At 39.1% G+C, this 23,016-nt stretch overlaps 2 protein-coding genes across 3 annotated transcripts; both read right to left on the minus strand.

Moving 5' to 3' along the window:
• Nucleotides 1-33: 33 nt before the first annotated feature.
• On the minus strand, nucleotides 34-8,954 carry KLHL41 (kelch like family member 41). The gene is made up of 6 exons (XM_068138658.1): nucleotides 7,745-8,954; nucleotides 5,374-5,531; nucleotides 5,175-5,282; nucleotides 4,171-4,356; nucleotides 2,447-2,593; nucleotides 34-1,028 (listed from the first exon to the last, which is right to left on the minus strand). The coding sequence occupies exons 1-6, from the start codon at nucleotides 8,852-8,854 to the stop codon at nucleotides 917-919; spliced, it is 1,821 nt and encodes a 606-aa protein (XP_067994759.1). The 5' UTR covers nucleotides 8,855-8,954; the 3' UTR covers nucleotides 34-916.
• A 310-nt stretch (nucleotides 8,955-9,264) lies between these two features.
• BBS5 (Bardet-Biedl syndrome 5) lies at nucleotides 9,265-22,648 on the minus strand. 2 transcript variants are annotated; one of them, XM_068138661.1, is made up of 12 exons: nucleotides 22,552-22,648; nucleotides 20,887-20,969; nucleotides 19,987-20,052; nucleotides 18,504-18,553; nucleotides 17,680-17,807; nucleotides 17,064-17,199; nucleotides 16,009-16,104; nucleotides 15,427-15,489; nucleotides 14,483-14,617; nucleotides 14,279-14,362; nucleotides 11,716-11,739; nucleotides 9,265-9,653 (listed from the first exon to the last, which is right to left on the minus strand). In XM_068138661.1, the coding sequence occupies exons 1-12, from the start codon at nucleotides 22,611-22,613 to the stop codon at nucleotides 9,636-9,638; spliced, it is 945 nt and encodes a 314-aa protein (XP_067994762.1). In that variant the 5' UTR covers nucleotides 22,614-22,648; the 3' UTR covers nucleotides 9,265-9,635. The 2 variants fall into 2 exon arrangements, with proteins under 2 accessions (XP_067994762.1, XP_067994760.1); XM_068138659.1 differs by lacking the exon at nucleotides 9,265-9,653 and adding an exon at nucleotides 10,122-11,600.
• Nucleotides 22,649-23,016: the final 368 nt, after the last annotated feature.

The following is a 23,016-nucleotide window of genomic DNA, read 5'->3' on the forward strand; positions in this document are numbered from 1 at the left end:
TGATCACCGAGAGACACCAGCAAATGATACATCTAGGGTTTTAAAAACAAAAGTTTAATTGTTAAAATTTTCAACATCAAAACGCATCAACTCTTCTTGCTAGATGGAGATGTCTTCTCTGCTGTAGGTATTTGCTGGTGATCTGTTCTTCTGAGACTTTTTAATGAGTGTTTGTTAATGGCCTCAGATCTCTGAGAAAAACTTCCATAAAATACTTGCTTTGGAAATAAATATAAAAGCATAAAAAAGTGGAAAATGCTTGTTACCAGAAACCTAAACATAGCAGGGGAAACGGTCAGGCTGTTAACCTTGTGAACTTTTCTTTCTTTCTTCATGTCTGGCTGTACAGCTTTGGCTGAGCCTAGCATTTCTTGGGCCACATAGTATTATGCTGCTGTCATTTTTAATATGCACCTCAGTTTTAGACTAAATTACTTCTAGAAGGCTCTAAAGAAAATCTTGTCAAGATATGATTGGGGAATGCAAGATTTACATACATTGCTGAAGAGGGAAATCAGGCTGTACAAACAGCCAGTTAGAGTAAAATTAGCTACCTACTAGTTGTATTTAACTGAACAATAAATTCATGGGCATTGTTTGGAGGATAAGCCATCAATATCCTGGATTGTCTGAGTGTAAGGGAGCCTAACTACTTTTACAGGCACTATCACAGACTGAAAATTGGAGAACTCTTGGAAATCTTCATTTATTCCAAACAGCATTACTTAGGATTGTTTAGGATTTTAAACGCTGGCAAAAAATCAGTTGTTGGTTAGCTAGTAAATATCTTAAGACTTGGACAAACTGGTTAACAATAGAACTAGTATGCTGCTATAATGTGGGGACACTTTCATGCAACAAAACCAGAAGAGCCTATTGAAACTCCCTCACCATATGACATTTTCCAGCATTTTGTTTACAGTTTTGATAATTTGAAGAGGTTTAAGCGTGTAGCCAGGCAGGAGGCTCCAGTAGCATAGCGGATCTCTTTCAAGATGCCAATCCATTCCTTCTTTTCGTCATCATACCTGCATTTAACAAAATAAGGTCAGAACATAGCTTCTTGAAATTTTAGTTTGGTGCTTCATCACACATACATGAAAAGGAGGGTAGTCTACATGTTGCAAAGGCTTGCAGCAACCATGTGTGCTAAAGCATGCCACAGAAGGCTGCTTTTGTCCTCTAGAACAGAATGGAAATATATTCTTGTGCATGGGAGTTGGCCTTTTCCTGGTCCCTAAAGCTTGTTGCTGGCTTGTGCCATACTTTAATTACTCCTGTAAAAGCTTTGTACTTGACTTAAGTCTCCCTTATGAATTCTTTCAGATTCTTACAGGTGGTTTTTCTGGGAATACTCCCTACCCTTCCACCAGTTAAAACTCTTGAATTTACCTTAGCAACTGAAGAGTCATGGCAGAGATCATAGTATCATAGTATCATTCAAGGTTGGAAGGGACCACAAGGATCATCTAGTTCCAACCCCCCTGCCATGGGCAGGGACACCCCACACTAGATCAGCCTGGCCAGAGCCTCATCCAGCCTGCTCTTAAACACCCTCAGGGACGGGGCCTCGACCACCTCCCTGGACAACCCATTCCAGGGTCTCACCACTCTCATGGTGAAGAACCTGCTCCTCACATCTAGCCTGAATCTCCCCACCTCCAGCTTCATTCCATTCCCCCTAGTCCTATCACTACCTGAGATCCTGAGAAGTCCTTCCCCAGCCTTCCTGTAGGCCCCCTTCAGATAATGGAAGGCCACAATTAGGTCACCTCGGAGCCTTCTCTTCTGCAGACTGAACAGCCCCAACTCCTTCAGTCTGCGCTCACAGGAGAGGTGCTCCAGCCCTCTGATCATCCTCACGGCCCTTCTCTGGACATGCTCCAGCACCTCCACATCCCTCTTGTAATAGGGGCCCCAGAACTGGACACAGTACTCCAGGTGGGGTCTCGCCAGGACTGAGTAGAGGGGGAGGATCACCTCCCTCGACCTGCTGGCCACACTTCTCCTGATGCAGCCCAGGATGTGATGTTTCATCACTGTTACCCTTGGTTTAGATTTAAAAAAAATCTAAAAGGTAAGGATTTTTATTCTCTTGGGACAATTACTCATATGACTATTGCCATATGTATATGCTTGTATACAGGCTTTTCTGCAGAAGCAAGTCATGAAACTGAATGTTTTTATAATAGCCTCTGGCTAAACCTGCCAAGAGAAACAGCAACATACTCTTTTAAAGAGTAAATTAATGTGAAGATTATGATCTTCAGATAAAATCATTATTTATTACCAACAAACATTTGTATCTATCAATAAGTGCTTTACAACCTGTGCTATGGTTCATTTCCAGAGTTAAACAGAAAACTAATTTTAGCATCCGGTGTCTACAAACCTCAATTTTAGGTAGGGCTTTCCACTAGGAAAGCATGATTAAAATAAAACTTACTTCCATATGTCAGTCACTTCATTGGGTGCAAATTCTTTGGATTCAAGCTGAATCATTGCAAAGCCTCCAATAGCATACAAAGCTCCGCTTAAGGTGACTAAACTGATGGAACTTCTCTCTTGGGGAAATTCAGGCATAATCTCCCACCTGAAGATGAAAAGAGAATTCTAAATTAGACACATGAGAAATATTCTAAAGTGAATGCACTAAAATACACCTCTGGGTGACCTAAATTCAGTACCAAGGACAGCTGGGTGACTAGTTTAGTAAAAGGAAAAAAAATACTGAGATTTAGCAGCAGTGAGTTTCAGTCTCTGTTCCCATAGGGACTTCCTGCAAGTCTTAAGTGATGGAGTTACACTGTGATGACATCTCTGCCCAGATCTCTATTTCTTACAGGTTGCCTCATCCCATCATCAATAATATGCTTCATGTTCTTAAGCTACTCAAAGTTTTTCCATAGTTTCCAAAACGTATATTCATTTTGAGTGGTATTGACTTAATAATTTGAATTTTGCAAAAGTAACCAGAGCTCATTACTGTACTTTCACATTTTCTGGCAATTCACACCCTATGAACATCTAAAGCATACAGACATCTTCTTTCTGGATAATGTCACCCAAGCTAGCAGGATAATTTGTCTCTTGCTTGTGTGGCTTGGCTGTAACAAAACACAACAGACCAGAACAAGAACCTATAGGTTTTCCAGACCACAAGCTGCATGTGTTTCTGTTCAATGGAAGAGAAGAATGTGCCAAACATGAGGAGAAAATGACCTTTCTTTTGCTGTCTATCAAATGTGTGAAGCCCAGAGTTCCCTCATAGAACTGCTTCTTGTGCAATTCACATTTTTAATTGTTAAATTTTAGAAGCAAGTCTCTTCAGGGGAGCATGTATTTAAGTGAAAGCTTGTGTTGTGAGGCTGATGGCTGCAATGCCACTTACCAGCGAAGACAGCACAGCCAACTGTGTTCATATATAATGGAAGTGTTTAATAATAAAGGTGCATCCAGAACCATGTACGAGTTTGAGCTATCATAATGAAGCTATAATGATATTAGTTTAAATCACAGTTTGTAAATGAGATTACAGGAAGAAAAAGTAATGAAAGTAACAAAAAAAATGACGCTGATAAAGAGGGTATAAACTCCTGGAAAATCATAAACATTTGAGAGATTCTGGCTGTGAAGAACATTGGAAAGTATCTGGTCTTGTAAGTACTTCAGTAGTAAGTACTTTGTAGTATTTCAGAGCATGCACTTAAAGACCCTCCTGAAGTTTTCATGATGAATCAGTGAACAGATTTATCTGTGTGTCACTAACCAGTAGTAAACAGAATTCCCTGTGATAAGGTAAGTGAACATAAAGACATCACAAGGCCACATACCTGAAGGGCATTCAGCTAGACCTGTTCAGACACCTGATTTCTGTTGCTGGGGTTTCATATTTAGGCCCAGTGCTGTTTCAGCAAGATTGTGTAGCCCTTGCCCACCTCTCCCACCTCTGCTGCTTTGCCAGCACACCTGTTTATGTATCTGTGTCATCAGTGCAGAAAATGCATGTGAGGACAGGAAAAATGGCTAGAGGTAACAGGCTCTTTAAGCTGCTGCTGCTGCTAAAGAGAGAGTACAGGCATGTGGAACACCTTTGTGGTTCACATCTCAGCGCTCCCAAAGCCTGGATGATAAACCCTTGCTTAAAAATATCTTGAATATTGCACTTACTTATTGGTGGTCAGATCAAAAGCTTCAACAGATGCAGTAAGGCCTTCTTCAGTGACGCCACCTGCAATGACAATCTTGCCCTTATGAATAGCTGTTCCAAACATTGAGCGAGCCACTTTCATTGGAGCCAGGTCTCTCCAGTCTCCTTTCTTGGGATTGTATACAAATACTCTATTAGTGCATTTCCTGGAGAGGAAAATCAAAACCTTTGATCATTTCTAATAAACTTCTGGCTTGATCCAAGTGAGACCTAGTTGAGATGGATGGTGTGGGCTTATGTATAACAGCTATTTCCTCCCTCTGAGGTCCGTTCTTGGATCTAATCTGGGAATCTGCATGCCTACAAAGCACTGGTCACATCCATAGAACTAAATAAAATATTAAATGCTGCTTACACAGGGCAGCAAATTCACTGCACTTTCCAAAAGAAAGACAACATCCATCCCCAGCGTATGCTGTTCAGATGGGGGTATGGACAAATGCATGAGAGAGGTTAAAAAATTAAGATTATGCTGCTGTTTTGATGATCTTGTATCTTACATGTCCCCTCTACAGACACTGAAAAATTACTACCACTTGGTCGGTGAGTCAAAACTTTGGTTTGCTAATGTTATACCTTTTAAGATATAACAGGCATCACACATCAGAAAATTTGAAAAACTGACACAGTAATGCCATGGCACCTAAATATTTCTACCTGGGAGGAAACAGTACTTTCAGCAAGGGTCCTCATAGCTAAATAGTACTGTGGCTGCAGTGCAAGTAAAATTTGCCTTGGAAATAACTACAGTCATTAAAAACTTTAGTTAGGATTACAATTTATATGGAATTTTACTATATGAAAAAGATATACCTTAACGTGTTCCCATCTGCCAAATCGTTGGCAACCTAAATTCAGAACTGTTAAAAAGGAAACCCTGATTTCTGGGTGTGAGGACATACACTCTATAAAGGACCAACCAAGTAATGTTGTAAATTGTCACGAAAAGGATTCAGAAACTCACTTATCATCAGTTTTTCCACCAAGACAATATATCAGTCCATTGTTTGAAATAGTAGCATGGCCATATACTTTGAGGGGTAGCTTTTTGATCTCACTCCATTTCATTGCTCTGGAACAAGAATATCATCACCGTTAGCTCTTTCAATTAACAATGGGCTATTTACATGTTCTCAGTAGGCATAATTAAATTTCAAACATACTCAGGATCATAGCACAGTACTGAATCTAGAGACTCCTCAGTGCGAAGGTCCTTGCCTGCAATTACATAGATCTTGTTGTCTGACTCTCCCAGCCCAAAGAGACACCTGGCTGATGGCAGTGGAGGAAGGGCAACCCACTCCCCAGCGATGTTATCCAGCTGAAAGAGCATCAGAACAGAAAGTGTTAGGAAAGGCAAATGGTAAAAATCCTGACAATGAACATCATTGTACAAAATTAATTGCACTCACTGTCTCTCAACAGCTTATCTGCTTGCATGAACAACCAATCCTCAGTGCAACTAATGAACAATGACTACCCACCCATGCTTCATGGTGCCGAGACATAGCAGAGTCAATGCCACACAGCTCTCTTTGCATCTGCTCACCCTCACTCATCCCGAGTTCCTTTGCCTCATTATTAAGCTCTTCTTCCTTGTTTAAAGTTCCCCTACTCTCTGGGTTCTCTAAGACATGTTGGAAAGTGCAAGTTGTTCTTCCTGCCTAAAGACTTCACTCCTAAGCAAAAAAGGCAGGCAATGCAAATCCATTGGCAATAATATTGATGTCATTCCTACTGAAGTACTCCCACAGCTGTCTCAATTCATAGCCAGTATGCTGAAAACACCTACAGAGAAGCAGCAGCAGGAGAAGGAAAAAGAACCAACCAAACCAAGTATTTTTGTGGAACTGTGGTGCTTAGTTTTTTATTTTTTCTGAGAACTTGTAATTAGAATAGAATGGAATCTGAATGCTCTCTAACATTAGAAAAAAAGAGTACCTTCTCCTATTGCATACAGATTGGGTTCACGATGTGACAGGAAGTTTTATTGCAGTAGTGAAACCTAGCTCATGGACATGGATTGCCCCAGTAGATAGATCTGGTGGCATAACAAGGAGATGTACCTATTGCAGATCACAGCATGATTAGTGAGTCAATCTTGAAGACAGCATACCAACTGATGATAGGGCATAAACTAGTTGTACATTTCTGAGCCAGTTGCAGCCTTGTTTTCTAGGTTACTAGCTACTAAATAAAATGGTAATACTTACTTTACTGGTGGAGATAAGGGAAAAGCAGTTTTGCACCGCATTACCATTTTAAAGCAACAGCCACATAGCTAATGTGGGCAAGTATTTTAGTAGGAGCAGCAAGCAAGATTGGAGATAAGGGAGAGAGCAGGACTTCAAGAGAAGGATGTAGACACACAAAGTAAAAGTCTAAAATTTCATCAATTTTTAATCTCAGTTTTGAGGTTTAGTTTTCCAGGGACCCCTTTCTAGTAGCCTGAGAGACTGATCAGTTTTGGATTACATACATTACAACATCAACACAGTATTTCTGTAGCAAGTTTTGCACTTCAGTAATTAGTTTCACATAAGGAAATGAAACAGTGCTAATCCTGCTCTAGCATACTAAGACTTCCCTCCTACAGATATAACGATGCCTCAAGCCAATTCTTTCTTTGCATATAAAATCACAGTGAGGCATACTGCTGTAAACACTATTTGCATATTTTAATGTCTGAAGGCTTTAAATTCAATCACTGTTTATCGCTCTGCTTTATTTCATATTGAAACTGGACCTGCTTTCACTCTTTTAAGCCAATGTGCCTAAAGACAGGACAGGGCCAGCATCACACTGCATAATTCACCATGAGATAGTTTAAATACCCCCAAAGCATGCAGCCTGGTAGCAAAAAACACAGTAGAACTTTTTGAAGGTATAAGCATGCCAAAGAGTATTTTTACTGATTTTTCTGAAATATGCTGTAGAAGTTACAGCCTGTATTAATTTGCCTTGTGCTTACACAGATTAACAACGATATAAGATTACACTCTTGGATGAAACCTAGTATTTAGTGTACTAATATTGGCACATTTACCTCTAAATTATGTCTTTTAGAATGTCCTTAGGTTTTCAAAGGACTACTGGAATTTTAGTGACAAAAGTAGCATTTAAAATATGCACACTACTGCTGTTGTAAAAATATTTCAGATGCAAAAAAAGAAAAAAAAAAAGAAGACAGACATTTAATTAGCTCTAAAGCAGGTAAACATTCAACCTTCATGGAAATTAACAGAAACACACAGAAGGTATTTTACAAAAATACCAGGCTTAAACTTAGACATCTGTACCATGAAAAATCTGGGCCTTAGACCATGAAAACTAGTGCCTAGTTATAACACACTAATCCTTTTCATCTTGAAAGAGAAGATGCAAGCCCCTTAGTTTCATTTATCTCTCTGAGACAGGAAAAACTCTCTTTAGATACTTCCCTCCCTCAATGGTGTAGAGACTAGACAACACAATTCCATACTCAGAAGACTTTTCAGTAACTCTTACAAGTACCAGCATTTTAAAAACTTATACCTGGAAGAAGTATGACTGGAAAGGCTGATCCTTGTTCTCCTCTTCCACATACAGTCCTCCAACAACGTAGACCTGATTATGTTTGGTGACTATACTGGAATGATTTCTGGGAATCTGTTCTGCCAGAGCTGCTAGGTAGCATTCGTTTTCAAGAGGATCATAAGCCACTGCAGCAGTGTCATTAACCAGAAGAATTAGGTCTTTGACAAACATGCCATGCCTGGGAAGGTCATTTAGGTAGCCAGGCAGTAAATCTTCATCTCCTACATCGCCATTCACTTCCCCTTTGGTTGACTTTTCTGTACTCTTGCTAGGGTCGGGCAGTTTTCCAGCAAAAGCATCTTTAATAATCTTTATTTTTTTCTGAAGATCTGAGTTGCTTTTAATTATATCATCCTTCTCTACATGCTCTTTGAAATATTTTTCTGGCATAAGACGAAAACGTATGCAGTCAAAAATTTCCCCCAGGCTCTTAACTCTGTTCTCTTTGTCTGTTCGGACCCATCTCATTACTGCTTCAAATACCAGTTCTTCCTTCTCTATGTTTAAGCTGTCAGGTGAAATAACTGAGATAAGTTCATGTGGGGCAAGCTGCATGAAATCCTCTTCTTTGCAGATCTGCATAAAATGATCTGAAACAAAATCACGGGCAGAAAATGCAAGTCTTGGGCAATCAAGCATAACACCTAATCGAAGGATGGCCAGACAGTTACCAACAGCAAGCCTCTTCTGAAGATAGGAGACACACACTGTGAATACAGAAGGGATCTGAAAGCGACTGGCCAAAGCAAAAATATCTTGCACGTTAGAATCATTAAGATCAATACTTGCTGAATAGAGGTATTTGACAATCATATCCAGGATGTTGGGGTCAACATTATCTAGAACCACCTCCTTCTTTTTCTCTTCATTTTGCTCAGATAAGAAGTACTCACGAAAATAAGGGCTACATGCTGACAGAATCAACCTGTGGCAAGGCAGGCTTCTGTCACCAGCTTTTAGAGAGCAATCTATAAATTTCTTCTCTTCAAGAAGTTCCTTGAGGCCATCCTGAAGAAGGGTGGATTGGTACAGCCTGAGCTCTTCAGTGAGTTCCCTTTGGGAATCCATTTTCCAAATAGTTGAGAAAGGGGAGGGAGCAGAAAGCTATAGCTGCTGTCTGCCCCAAGGTCTGCCTGTAAAAAAGGCAGACCAATGTGCTTTGCCCTGCCTGAAGCCTCTGCAACTTAATCTTGCTAGCTAAATATAGGTACATACTCTTAGAGTTGGAATGTAGGATGGATGGTTTGGAAAAAAAAAGAGTGGCTCTCACAGCTGTCAAAGACTGAAAGAAGCAACTGTTGCTTTTAGTCACTACAGTCAGGTTTTCCCATCATTCTCCACATTGAATCAATGACATCACGTGCAATGTAAGAAATTATTTGATATGAGTAAGGACAGCAGAATCTGACCCTCAATGAGACAGCTATGAGCAAGATTACAAATACTCATGTCACCAAATATTCTGAAATAAATATAGCTGTCAGCTGCAACTACTGTTAGTTTTTTTCAGAGCTGCTCAGTACATCTCATTGCTGCAGTCATAAAGATTTTCTTTAAACTTCAGAACTTTGCATTAATTCTCTATACTTTAAGATTACTTTTTCACCCGCCCCATCTGCAGTTTCTTCACAAAGTATCTTCTTAATATCTATTTGGCTCCGTTTATTTGTAAACAAACCTCTACTGTTTAGACATAAAACATTTTTTACTTAGGTAAAGTTCTGCTTTCAAAAGTTACTTAGAATGAAGTCTCCAACACCCCCTTTATCAACCCCATTCTTAATTTCAGATTATCTGTAGACATTACCAGTCCTTTTGATTGATAGAAATGGTGTTAACTGCTGTGAAACTAAGCCAAAAACAGTACCTAGGGAAGGTAAAACAGAGAATGAAAAACATGTCACCTGCCAGATCAACATTATTTAATGAATGTGTAAATTAATTAAAATAAAAGAGAGAGGATTTAAACTAGAAAAGCCCCAAATCAGACAAGTAGTTTGAAAAGTGAATGCTAATTTAGAAAAACTATGCATGTTGGAAGGTTTCACACTTTAAAGAGGGAACATTCAGATTTTTATTAAAAGCAGTCATACAGATCCAAAACAAACTAAAAATATTATTTAATGTGTCTTGGAGGACTGTATTTTGCCCATGTAGAGAATACTTTTTTAACCAATATGGTAAAATGTTCTTCAGGTGTAATGGGAACAAGATCAAAACACAATTATTTCAATACAAGATCTACAAGGCATAGCATTGTCAAAGGTTATTGAAATCTTGACTGATTTTCAATATTAAGTATTATTTAATTAAAATATATATACAGACATCATGATTACATTCACTCCACAGTTACTTTATTATGACAGTCAGCTGCTAAGGTAACAGCTGAGAGCAGAGCTCATTTGACTTTTTCCACTTATAGAAAATAGTGCAGACATCTTATCTCACCAGAAAACGTAACAGCTGCATCTGCTTTGAAACAATGAATGACTCATTTCTCTCTAACACACAAGATCTTAAAGGTCTAATGACTCAGACACAGAAGCTATTAATGTGCTATTTATGTGCATCATATCTCAGATAAGTGCTCTAGCCACATAACAAACAAACAAACCCCCAAAAAATCCCAAACAAACCAAAGCAAGTCAAAAACCCCAAAACAAAAAACCCCAACACAACAATTTTATGAAGCTATCTGGATTATAATTAAGTACCTGGAATGATATGTGCTGAACATTTAACAAAATTATGAGACATGGAAATTAATATTTGGAACAGTATTGCTTTTTTGTCATGGCTACCAGCAACAGAGCACTGCTGCGATGACACAGCAAATATGTCTAGATACAAGAGTGTTCTGCAGATAATGACATTTCTGCATTGCACAACACTGAACAAGTTATGGAAGGGTTGTCTCCATATACATAGGAAGGGAAGGCTTCTTTTTCTGACATACTTCCAGGTGGTGGCTGGTTCTAGAAGCCAATCACAGCAGTGTGTAAACACATGGGTCATCAAAACGGGGGTGGAGAAGGTCTGCCTGCCCTAAAACAGTCCATGGTAGACTCCATTGTTGCATTGTTAGAGGAGGGACTTCCTGCTCTGACAACCTGCTAGAAAAAGCAGGATGAAATGGCTGGTCTTGCCAATCACATTCCTGAAAACACCTGAGGGTACAAGTGTGTCAACACCCTCAGTCAGCCAATCTCAACTCAGTAGAAAACATGGGGTGTGAGATCTTACATCATGGCAGCTGAAATAAAATGGCAACTGCCATACATGTAAGGGGGAGGGGGTTCCAGGTGCATATACCCTATCAGAGAGGAGGCACTTCTCCAGTCCTTACAACCTATGACCAGAGGAAGAGTGGGATTTCTGAGGCTTCTAGAACACAGTTCTTTTAAGTTCTTTGAGTGGCTGCAGGAGGTGGGGCTTCCAGCAGCAGCTGGGGCCATGCCTCTTCTAGTATTAGATACTGGTTGTCCTCCCACAGAAGCATTGTAACAAATACAAAGCCTTTACACATACAAGGAATTTGTATAATCTTTATGATATGAGTTCATATAATCTAGTATCTGCCTGCTCTTCATCTTTGTCATCATCTTTCTTTGCTACTCCGGTATTTCTAAATCATCTTCTACAGATGTCACAAGCCTAGTAAGGACTGAGAGTCCTCCCTTGCTTAGGAACAAACACAAGCCAATTTAAATCAGGTCATTACTTCCCAGAGTCCCTGGAGTGTGAATCCATCCTTTAGCTTTTCTATTGCAAGTCCCAGTTCTTCTGAAAAAACAGGCTCCCGATCATGTTGCTTTTGGAATGCACAAGATATGAGAGAAAATCAAATAAAGCAGAAGGTATGTTTAAATTTTATTCTCCCATTTTAACAACAGGAATTTGATAGTATGAAAAATACATATTCTTACCTTGTTTTCATCAGCAAAGTAAGCCTGTAAAACAAAGAGGGGAAAAAAAAAAAAATCACCAAAACACCCAAAAAAGTCTAAAACCTGATCTGCTTCTTCGGGTCAAAATTCTATTTGGTAGATTTTCTTCAACAAACCTGTCTGTATGGATCCATTTGGTTTATTTTGTAAAGAAAATTACAGGTTTTTTTCTATGCTGGAATAGTTTACAAAACATTTCTAGCAGTAGTTGATGATTGTGCTGCTTTTCATTAAATACTAATCTTTGAATTTTCCATCATAATAAAGATTTTTTTAATGGTGTAATTTTCATATTACATTTGTTACACTGACAAATACTTCAAAGGGAAAAAATGTTAATATGAAGACAAACTGACAGCACTATAGCATTTTTGGCCTCACATGCAGCAGCATTTAGTATTCAAATTCCAAAACTACCTTAAAACTCAGTTAACATCATACTCGGTCTAAGAAATTAACATGGAAGAACCAAACAACCCCACTCTCAGGAAGAGATCTGGCAAAGACATACAATCTTTCCTGTTCTATGGGTGTGTAAATTAAAACTCAAATTCTTCAGCAAATCAGCTCTCAGAAAATATTCACAGCTCTTGAAGTCTCCCAAGAAGCAACTTCTAGATCTTAATGTTTATCAAAAAGAGCTTGATCTTGCTTTAGTTGTCCCTACAGACTGGCAAGGGGCCGCAGAGAAAAGCATATTCCTGCTCAGCAGTCTCTCAAGCTACACAAGACTCAACAGAACAGCATCACAGTCATAAGTGTCATGGAATATTGGTGTGAAGCCAATTCATAGTATCATAGTATCATTCAGGGTTGGAAGGGACCACAAGGATCATCTAGTTCCAACCCCCTGGCCATGGGCAGGGACACCCCACACTAGATCAGGCTGGCCAAAGCCTCATCCAGCCTGCTCTTAAAAAACCTCCAGGGACGGGGCCTCAACCACCTCCCTGGACAACCCATTCCAGGGTTTCACCACTCTCATGGTGAAGAACCTCCTCCTCACCTCCAGCTTCATTCCATTCCTCCTAGTTCTATCACTACCTGAGATCCTGAGAAGTCCTTCCCCAGCCTTCCTGTAGGCCCCTTTCAGATACTGGAAGGCCACAATTAGGTCACCTGGGAGCCTTCTCTTCTGCAGACTGAACAGCCCCAACTCCTTCAGTCTGTCCTCATAGGAGAGGTGTTCCAGCCCTCTGATCATCCCTGTGGCACTTCTCTGGACACGTTCCAGCACCTCCACATCCCTCTCGTAATAGGAGCTCCAGAACTGGACACAGTACTCCAGGTGGGGTCTCACCAGGGCTGAGTAGAGGGGGAGGATCACCTCCCTTGACCTGCTGGCCACACTTCTCCTGATGCAGCCCAGGATCTGATTGGCTTTGTGGGCTGCAAGTGCACACTGAGAGCTCATGTTGAGCTTCTTGTCCACCAGCACCCCCAAGTCTCTCTCCTCAGGGCTGCTTTCCAGCCAGTTACTGCCCAGCCTGTATTTGTGCCTGGGATTGCCTCGACCCAGATGCAGGACCCTGCACTTGCTCTTATTGAACTTCATGAGGTTGGCTTGTGCCCACCTCTCCAGCCTGTCAAGGTCCTTCTGGATGGCCTCCCTTCCCTCCAGCGTGTCTGCTGCACCCTAGAGCAATCACTTTCTAATCATTTACAGCTTCTAATTTTTGTTTTAGAATATGCAAAGCACAGTTCTTTAATCTAGGTGACAAAGGCACCAATAGAGCAAACAGAATCTGCCTTTAAGGAAAAGGTAGGTCTTAACTATGCTGAAGACCAAATAAAAATGTGCAAAAATGAAAGAAAAAAAAAGGCCAAAAGTGAGGGAAAAGGAGAGAAAGAAAGAGATAAGTTTATCTACATCAGTAAATGACAGCAAAAGAAAAGAAAGTGGAAATAAGATCGGTGCTAGCATTGCTAATTTACCAAATTTTAGAGATGAATTAAGAAAGCATGTCAACGGTCACTGTGTCAAGGCCAGTATTTTAAAACATGTGCAGTCTGCCTGTCCAGTCAACCATGCAATCAGGTGTTACTGGGTTGCACAGTAAATACAGAAATTCCTAGAAAGAAAGTCATCAATAACCTAAAGCATTTATTAGTACAAAATTACTGCAGCCTTTCAAAAATCTTTCAAGTTTGAATCTTAGATGAATGTGGTGTATACAGCCATTACCATCTACTAACCTGCTCCAGGAGAAGGAAAAGTTTCAATACAATACATTTTATATTATACTGCTAGTTTCAAGATATTCCTGATCTTGATGTGTAGAGAAACTACATACAACTATTACTTTAAATACCTACTATCTACCTATTTATTTTGGATAATAGTTTGTTCCAAAGTTAAAAATCCACACAGAGAATAAATTCCTGCAGGAATCAAGATTTTGATTTAAAGATGTGTAGGTGTGTTTTAAATATAGAAAGTTCAGTTATAGCTTATGTTTAACAGAGGATTATAAATCAACGTTGTTTACAATTGAATTAACCAAAACAGAATTATCTTTCACTTTTCAGGGGAGCAGCTTACCACAAAAGCATCTGTATGTTCATCAGATTCTATTTCCACATCATCTTGAACCTGCTCCACAGTTAGGTCTTCAAGAGGTTGAGGCTGCAAATTAAAACACTGAAGTAAGTAGATCCATATCTAACATAGTTAATATATTCTTATTAATCTTTTATTAATCTTATCACAATAGTGTATCTAATTTAAAGTAAATTAGTGGAGTACCTTTTCTTCCATTTCATAATCCACTCCAAATATAGGGTTGGCTGAATAAACTCTGTGAATTGAATTAATTTCTTTCACTGACTCCTGTAGCTTCTCCACAGGGTCTATTTTAAAACCAAGAACGTATCCCCCACTCTACACAACAGAGAAAAAGGAAGACACATAATTAATTTTTTTATTACTAAGTAACTTGTTCCCTTTGATAGGGATTTGCACTTTAAAGACAGCAAATTTCAGTTTCCTGATAAAACATTATGTATATTTTGATATTATCTTATTTTCTGCTGAAGTCATGGGTGAAATAAAAACAATGACAATGTTCTCTACGAGGTATATTAGCTTTTAACGATTAGTCCATTATCAAAATGGGGAACAAACTTACACAGAAACCCAAAAGCAAACAATGTTGGGAGAAATTCAGAAGGGATAATAATGATTTATTTCTAGCTACTCAGCAAGTGAGTCTGCTAGATCTTGATGTTGTTATTCAAGAAATGTTCAGGTACAGTAAACTACGTGAGCTGAGCATAAAAAAACCAAAACCCATCATTAAAAACATTTGTTATTGAGGTCAAATTGAAGGAAAATAATCTTGTCTCTTACAGCAAAACAGATACACAAGTGAGTAAGATTAAAAATAACAGTCTTAATTAAGTACAGAAGTAATTAGAACTCAAAGATAATATGACAGAATATGCAATTTTTCACTGTTATTTTACTTTATTTCAACTATTTGTGCTGGTCTACTGTGGCTTCACTGGAGAGAAACTGTAACTCACAACAGCCACAACCTTACCATACAAACATTTTAAGCAGTGCAAAGAGGACTTTTTTAAAGCTATGTTCAAAAGGCCACATAGAAGGAACACTCTTAAGTACCTTATAAACAGTCCTGTCACATTTCAGAATCTAACCAATGAAAAAAGGCTATGAAAGCTTCTTACCTGCTGAGAACTCTCTATCACAAGTGCCAAGCCAAACTTTGAGTCTCTTATTTTTATTGAACGCTAATGGTAAAGAGGTAAAAACTGTTTGTTAACAATTTTAAAATTACTTGATAAGAATCTGCTTTATCTTTTTTTTTCCCTAACTTATCTTTATTTACACTGTAATGATTACAATTATTGGTTCTGGTAGATTGGCTACTAGCCTTCCCTCCCATTTACCATTGCAAATCTGAATCCTTGAACCTCATGGGAAAGTTTTTATTGAAGTAGTAACAGTGTTAACGGTTCATTTCTAAACATCAAGTTCTCAGATCATTAATCCCAGTGTATGTAGGTGGAGTGAAGCATCATAATTATAGTTTGAAAATTGAAAATACATGCCATTTTCAACATCTGTAGCTGCCCATCAAAGCCCCCAAATAATCTGGACAGAAAAAAAAACTCCTACCCCACGGCTGACACTGATAAGACAAAATTCCTTCTTGACTGTGGGACATGAAATATTAATTTTGGGAGTCTTAACTGAAGGCCTGAACATATGCCATTTAATTTTGAAAACAGTTGTTTTGAGATACTTACAATTTGTAGATATGGTATGCTGACATTAAAGCTGTCGTTCATATTTGCATGCCAAACTATTCTCACATTAGTGATAAAAAACGTTCCCAAATTTCCCTATGAAAGAAGATGTATGTTAGAGCTCCTTTGAAGCACAGAGCCTTTTTCTGAACACAGTGATTACTGCTGTCCATTTAAATACAAGCAAGGTACAGCTTCACATTTAATTCAATAAAAGCCTGACTCTCCTACCAAAAACAGTCAAAATGCTTCTATTGATTGCAAGGAAGCAAGAACCAATCTTTAAAGGATACGGCACACTAGTGGTGAAAATAGCTGGGAGTACCCATTACTGCAGCATAGCTGGATCAAAATCACAGCACAGCAGACCTCATGGGAGTACATGAAGGATCTGAGAGTGTTCTTAACTGTACAGATCTGGAATTGGCCTATAGTGTAAGTATAACGGCATGTGGGTTAAACTTAGGCAATTGTGGAGATGTGTGCCAAGTGAATGCAGAGTAAAGAGCCCTTTAGCTTGTCAGAGGGATCCTATTTCCATTTTGAACTAAAAATGGACAGGCAGAAATAACAGCTCCCATTTTGTTTCATGGCTCTTGGGAATACTTGCAACTATTGCCCTGTAAAATAATAGAAATGGTTTTGATTTTCCCCGTGTTTTAAGACATAGATTCCAATATTTTCAATTTCCAGTAATCAATAGACAATATTGTCTTACAGTGATGTCAAAATTGCATGTAAACATACACATATTCAGCAGAGCACTTTGGAAACAACAGGATTGTCTTCCAGGATGATACAGAACTTTAGACACTTAAATATATGGTTTTAACAGTTCCTTGCATATTAGCCAGGTCATGGAGGCTTGAGGTTGCCAAAAACATGCCTGTGTTGTATTGAGTAGTGAATATATGGGATCAGCTTCTCTGCATACATCAGCTGATGAATTAAGGTAATTTCTCTGAGGTCATAAAACTCTAGTAGTACAATTACTAGACGAAAGCCAAAACATTTTAACTTTGCTATAGTCAACTTAGTCTCACTTGTTGCTATACCTGGTCACTTGATAAATTCCAAACTCCATTGATTTTATCATATATTTGTTCTTGTGGTAATAATCTCAGCTGCTTGTTTTGAATCAATGCACTTCTCAGCTTCAGATCACGATACATTTTAGAAGTTTCATAAGCTCTGCAAAAAATCAAAAATACTTAATGAAGATATCTTTAAACTTAAGAGTTGTGGTTTTTTGACATCTGCTTTGATCTTCTGTGTTGTTAATTTGTAACGCTATTCTTTATTTTCCTTAAGATAGTAATCTCCTGGCCTCTACTGCAAAGCATGTTTTCTGGGTCCCCTATTACACATCATTTAGACATCAAGAATCCTTTATTTTTCAGTGCTGGTTAAATCAGAAACATTCAACATCTATGTCTGTTAGCATTTTATCAATGATGATCAATGACACATTGATTTTCATTATGCACAGCTGTCTATGAATTTGTGATCATTCTCTCTCTTCTTTCCAGATATTGTGTTCTCCTCTTTTGGGGAAGTTTTCTGAGTATTAAATATGGACAGTTATATATGCAGTCCAGCAGCAGTAGTAATCGCACAGACCCAATTCACCGAATTATGTAAATGAACAAGAGCTATTTTTCAGTATGCTACCTGTGTACAGCAATAACTGAAGTGAAGAGTCTAGGACTCCCAGGGACAACATTGGTAAATATGAACTCAAATCGTGTATTGTTACATTTAGTCAATATATACAGAGCTTCTGTCTGCCCTCGTAATTTCTGCAAGGAAAAAAAAAGAAATTTAACATTTTGATAATACAGTAGCTTGACTGTACAGGCAACAAATAATCTTGATATGTTTTCCAATTCCTTGCTTTAAATGGTGTATCTGAAGGTGTCATTCTGATTTTACCACTCACCTCCTGCTGTTCTCAACAGCGCTTATTTTTATTTTTTTTTAAATGAGAAACTAGCAGTTTCATCATCAGTAAAACTAGTAAAGCCTGCTTGCTACACATTTGCTCTATCATAACTGAAACAGTATTTTTGGCTTTGTTACCATGTGGCTGTCCAGCTAACCTACATAGTCTCCCTGACAGGTCTTTACTTCAAGCCAAACAAATGGCTTCACCGTTGTATAGAGTCCAGGCTATGTATAGGAGAACTTTCTTGCACAAAACTAGTGCTTGTCTAGACCTTTGTTAAATTTAGAGTCAATGAGCCAACACATGCTTGTCTTATCTGGAGAGCAGAAGAATCACAAAACTACAATTACATGAGTTTTACTGCTTTAGAAAACTCACTAAAACCAAACTCCTACAGAACTGTAAAACTCTCAACTTTTAAAACTTAACTTCCATTACTATTCTGTTACTGTTCTGCAAGTAAACTTTCAGATTATTGTTGATACAGTGCAATAACTATGAAGAATGAATTACAGCTTCTTTTAATATTTTAAGTAGTTTTGAAACTTACCGAGTTGGCAGTTCTTGTAGTTATATTTATGATACAGTTGTATCCAACAGCTAAATGTAAGGGGAGAAAAAAGAAAGAATAGTTTGGATAACAAGAAAAAATAATAGTAAAAATTACAAGTATAATACTGAATTTTGTAGCACAGCTTTGGGTGCTGTTTGTGAGAATTACATATGGTGGTCAACTGTCTGGGCCCTCATCACAGAATCAAAAATTAAGCAAGAAAGGACTGTGGGAGGTTGTCTGGTCCAATGTTCTTCTCAAAGCAAGACCAACTCCATTTGGCTGCTCAGGGTACTGTCCAGTCGACTTTCGAACTGCTCTGGGAGCCTGTTCTACTGTCTGACTGCCTCCACTGCAAACACTTTTCTCCTAATATCCAATCAGAATTTTCCTTGTTTCAGTGCTTGACTGTTGCCTCAAGATCTGTCTCATCATTGTACCCCCATTGATAAAACTTTCTACATCAATGTAATGCTTTGCAGAAGAAGAACAAAGGGCATGACATAGAAAACTCTCAGCAAAATGGAAAGTATAAGTGGAGAAGTAAACAAAAAGAAAACAGTTATAAATTTCACTTTGCCTCTTCTACAGTGCTCTGATACAAAATAAAACCTGAAATGCTCCCAGCTGTTCTTTGGGGGGGTTAAAAAAAAACCAAACAAACAGGCAAGAAAATTATGCTGGCTAAATCTGAATGACAACTGACAATCCTGCTGCTGATAGCAGATAGTAACAGGGACAGGTTCTAATATAAATTCAAAAAATCTTTAAAACAGAACTAAGCTCAGTTATGGCAGCAGTTATGTAGATAAGCACATTCAGTTTTTACAGAATTAATACCTAAGGAAATACCAAGAAAAGAGTATTTCCTATGTTGCATATGAGAATTTTTCTAAAACTAGAAGAAAAACTAATAGCCAAAAATGGTATCCAGTAATATTTTTTTTTGGGCCTATACATTCACTTAATTTAGGAAACAATGCATTGTCTTGAAAACTAAAGAGTATTTTAAACTCTAAAAACTGTAAGGGTTAGACTTCCTTGAGCTCTGAACTGGTTCATGTTTCCTTGTGATCTCCTCTAAAAATGGGAATAAAAGAAATAAAAACTGTAGCACAACACAGAATGTGAATAAACAGGTGGCAACAAGAAAGAGGAACAAGTAGAGCAAAGTGTGAAGAAACTCAAACTTCTGATTCTTTCTACAAAAATTAACTAATCCCATATATGACAAATGAAAAACAAGTCTGAAGTACTTCTTCAACTTATGTTCTGAGAAATTAACATTTAATATTAATATTTTGCTAAGGATTGTTATAACAGTTCCTGTATTACAAATAGAGTCATCACTAAAAGTTTATTTCAGAGTAAAAGAACTATATTTTACTATTCTGTGTTATAATCAGTACTATTGTTACAGAATAGCAGGACACCACAAAGGAAAACAAGATTTGCATCTGTTTAAGGAGATGATACTTACACAGATTGACTCTGGGCAATGACAATGAGCGCCAAATAATCCGCAAATTTGTCACAAGCAGTCTACCTGGAAATCAAGAGTGTAGATATTTTAAATTTGAACAACTTCCATTAAATGAAGCATTCCATTCTCTGGTACACATTTATCTCTAGTTTTGAAATACCAGTATATTTCTTTTCCTTGATAAGACAAAAAGAAGCACAGGACACCCTAGCAGAAAAAGATCATTAAACACCTTTTTTTGAAAGCTTGTAGAGAAAATCCAGAAAAGAATAAACAAATGAACCTCTAATATATATCAGCATTCCTCAAAACTAAGCTAAGAACAGTTACTGATTTCACATCCATCTGCCTCTGGTAAAAATGCGGAGATACAATCAGTGCAGAACTGCTCTGAGGAGGAAAAGGAGAAGGCAGCGTTAACTGTTGCAGCTGTCTTCATGAATAACTTCACCCCTCTATGTCACATGCAAATTTCTTTGATTCTGAACCCTATACAGCAGCAAATCCAGCCCCAGGAAGGGTCATCTCAGCACACTGGCAGCTTCATGGCCTTGCACACTACAGATATATATATTCCTTACTGACTCAGTTTAAATCAGGTTAGGAATAGCTAAACAGGATTGCAGCAAAAGAGCACCACAAGTTTATAAATTAATTACTCTTACAAGACTTTCAATTCTAAACAAATTCTGAGTCAAAATTATCACTTTCCTGTAAATTTGAACAAGAGATCCTACTTGAAAATACTCCATGGGGAGACATAACTGTGAAACAGCCAGGATCTATTTTCTGCAACAGACCACTGACAACAAGTTCAATGGAAACCGGAGAGGGTGTTCATGAACCTACACAGGTTAAGTATTAGAAAGTTTACCATTTCATTGAGTATGCAGTTACCTCTGTCACCATTGTTTCCTTTGGTATCTTCAACAGACTCTAAGCAGTCTATAAGGACCTCTCCAGATCTCATTTTCATTTGTCTAAAAATAAATAAATAAATAAAAAAGCAGAAAAAAATTACCTAAAGAAAAATAGATTTATCCTCCAAAGGGCCATTTCTATTTCTCCACTTTCCTTTTTTTTTTTTTGCTTAGTGCATAATACAATGAAAAATCTACATATGCACACAAATTAATGTTATATACTAGCAATTGCCATCACTACACCTGCCATATGAAAAATATTAATGCTTCTAAAATTAAATCATAACATTAAAAAAAAATAACAAGTATGACTAAGCAAACTAGACCCCAAAATAGAAAGTGTGTGAAAATTAGAGGGAAAAGCAAAAACAGTTGCATTTGCATAACTTGTAGTTGATAGTTTGTTGCCTCTTGCTGTAATGTCACAAGGAGCGGAGCTAGGCTTGGGAAAGAATAGGTGCCAGCAAAGGAAATATCAATTTGTACATCAATAGCTGAAATGTTCTGCTAAATTTTCCACAAAGGGTGTAATTTTGCTGTTTGGGAGTTTTGTATTTTGGTTGATTTAGGTCATCTAATCACTTAAATAATGAGATTTAGTATTATAGATGCTGTATTTTAATTATATTGTTTGAAGCTGCCAAAACTCTTCAGGGCATTGGAATGACAAAACAAAATGTATAATCAGGAGAGGAATTGACAGGTTCACAGATTGCACTGGGTTGGAGGGGACTGAAGATCAGGAGTGATTCACTAGGTGTGGACTCAGCAATGCATCAGCAGAACAGCATACAAGATGTTAGGCAGGAGGTTGCAAGAAGAGTAACAATCGCATTAAAGAAAATCTGTGACTAGGCTCCGTCTACATGACAATTCCACAAGAAAATACGACGTAACTGCTTAAGCATCCAAGATACCATTTTGTGTTCCTAAAATTACCGCAGGAGACAAGTCTGAGGGACAAGGGATGTTCTCAGTAGTCAGCTGAGCAGGAGGGAAATTAAGCCTGATAGCACACTTTCAGCGCCCCCCCACTTTCCCTCAATGACCACCAAACAGCTGCTAATTTGTGTCTACAAGGACTTGACAGCCCTCTGGTCCTTCGGCAGCCGCATAGCCACTGCCCATTTCCGTCAGCTCAGGCTGCCAACACCACGGCTGCGACACCGGGTCCTTGTTGCCAGTAACTGGCGTCATCACCTCAGACAAATACCTCAACTTCGTTTTTACTTCTCAGCGCCAGGCGGGAAAAACAAACATACAAACAAATCACCCCACAGTCCCCCAGTGAGCGACTTTTTGTTGGTGGTGGTTTGGGTTTGTTGTTGCTGTTATTTTGAGGGGATCAGGTTTTGTTGGTTTGTGTTGAATAGATTGGAAAACCGTGACTAGACTCCAGCCACCGAAACGCCCCCGGCCAGCCCACTCCTGAGTCTCAAGGACCACATAACCCTTTCCGGCCTGCCAAGAAAACACTCTCCCCGCGACCAGCGCCGCAACACCGGGAAGGCTCCCAGCATGCACCGCACACTATTGGCGGCCGCGCTCAGCCTACTGAGAGACAGAATTCAGCCTGCTGACAGAGGCCGCACGGCTCCGAGCGCCCCGATGTAAGGGGAGGCATTGAATTGACACTCACTGCGGGGAGATGTCAAAGCGGACATCTCTGTCCTCCCACAGCACGTCCAGCACCGCGCTCATGGCTCCTCCCGGCGAGTCCCCGTGCGGCCGTGGCAACGGGGGCGGTGTCTCGCGATCCCGCATCGACTGGGCGTGGCTGCGGCTCTGCGCGCGGGGCCGCCCGCTCTCCCGCCTGTCCTAGCGCGCCCCGACTCGGCCGAAGGGCGGTAGCGAGTGGTGCTGGGCGGGTCCGTGTGTGTGGCAGTTTGTGCCTTGTGGCCGCTCCAGGGGCGCGGTCGTAGAGCCAAAGGCCTAGCGTTTGTGAATGGCTTGTGAAGGAGAGCCAAGTGCTCCGAGTTGTTGGAACGTGTAGTAGTTGCAGCTTTTCCTCGTCTTGGTGCAGTGGGTTACAAGGTAACATCTGTATTGCCTTGGACCATCGTTAAGATAAACCCGTGTACAGTCGGTAAACCCAAAACCTGTG

This window comes from Melanerpes formicivorus, unplaced genomic scaffold (genome assembly GCF_026170545.1).
Source record: "Melanerpes formicivorus ecotype bairdi unplaced genomic scaffold, bMelFor1.0.p_v2 SCAF_5, whole genome shotgun sequence".
NCBI lineage: Eukaryota > Metazoa > Chordata > Aves > Piciformes > Picidae > Melanerpes > Melanerpes formicivorus.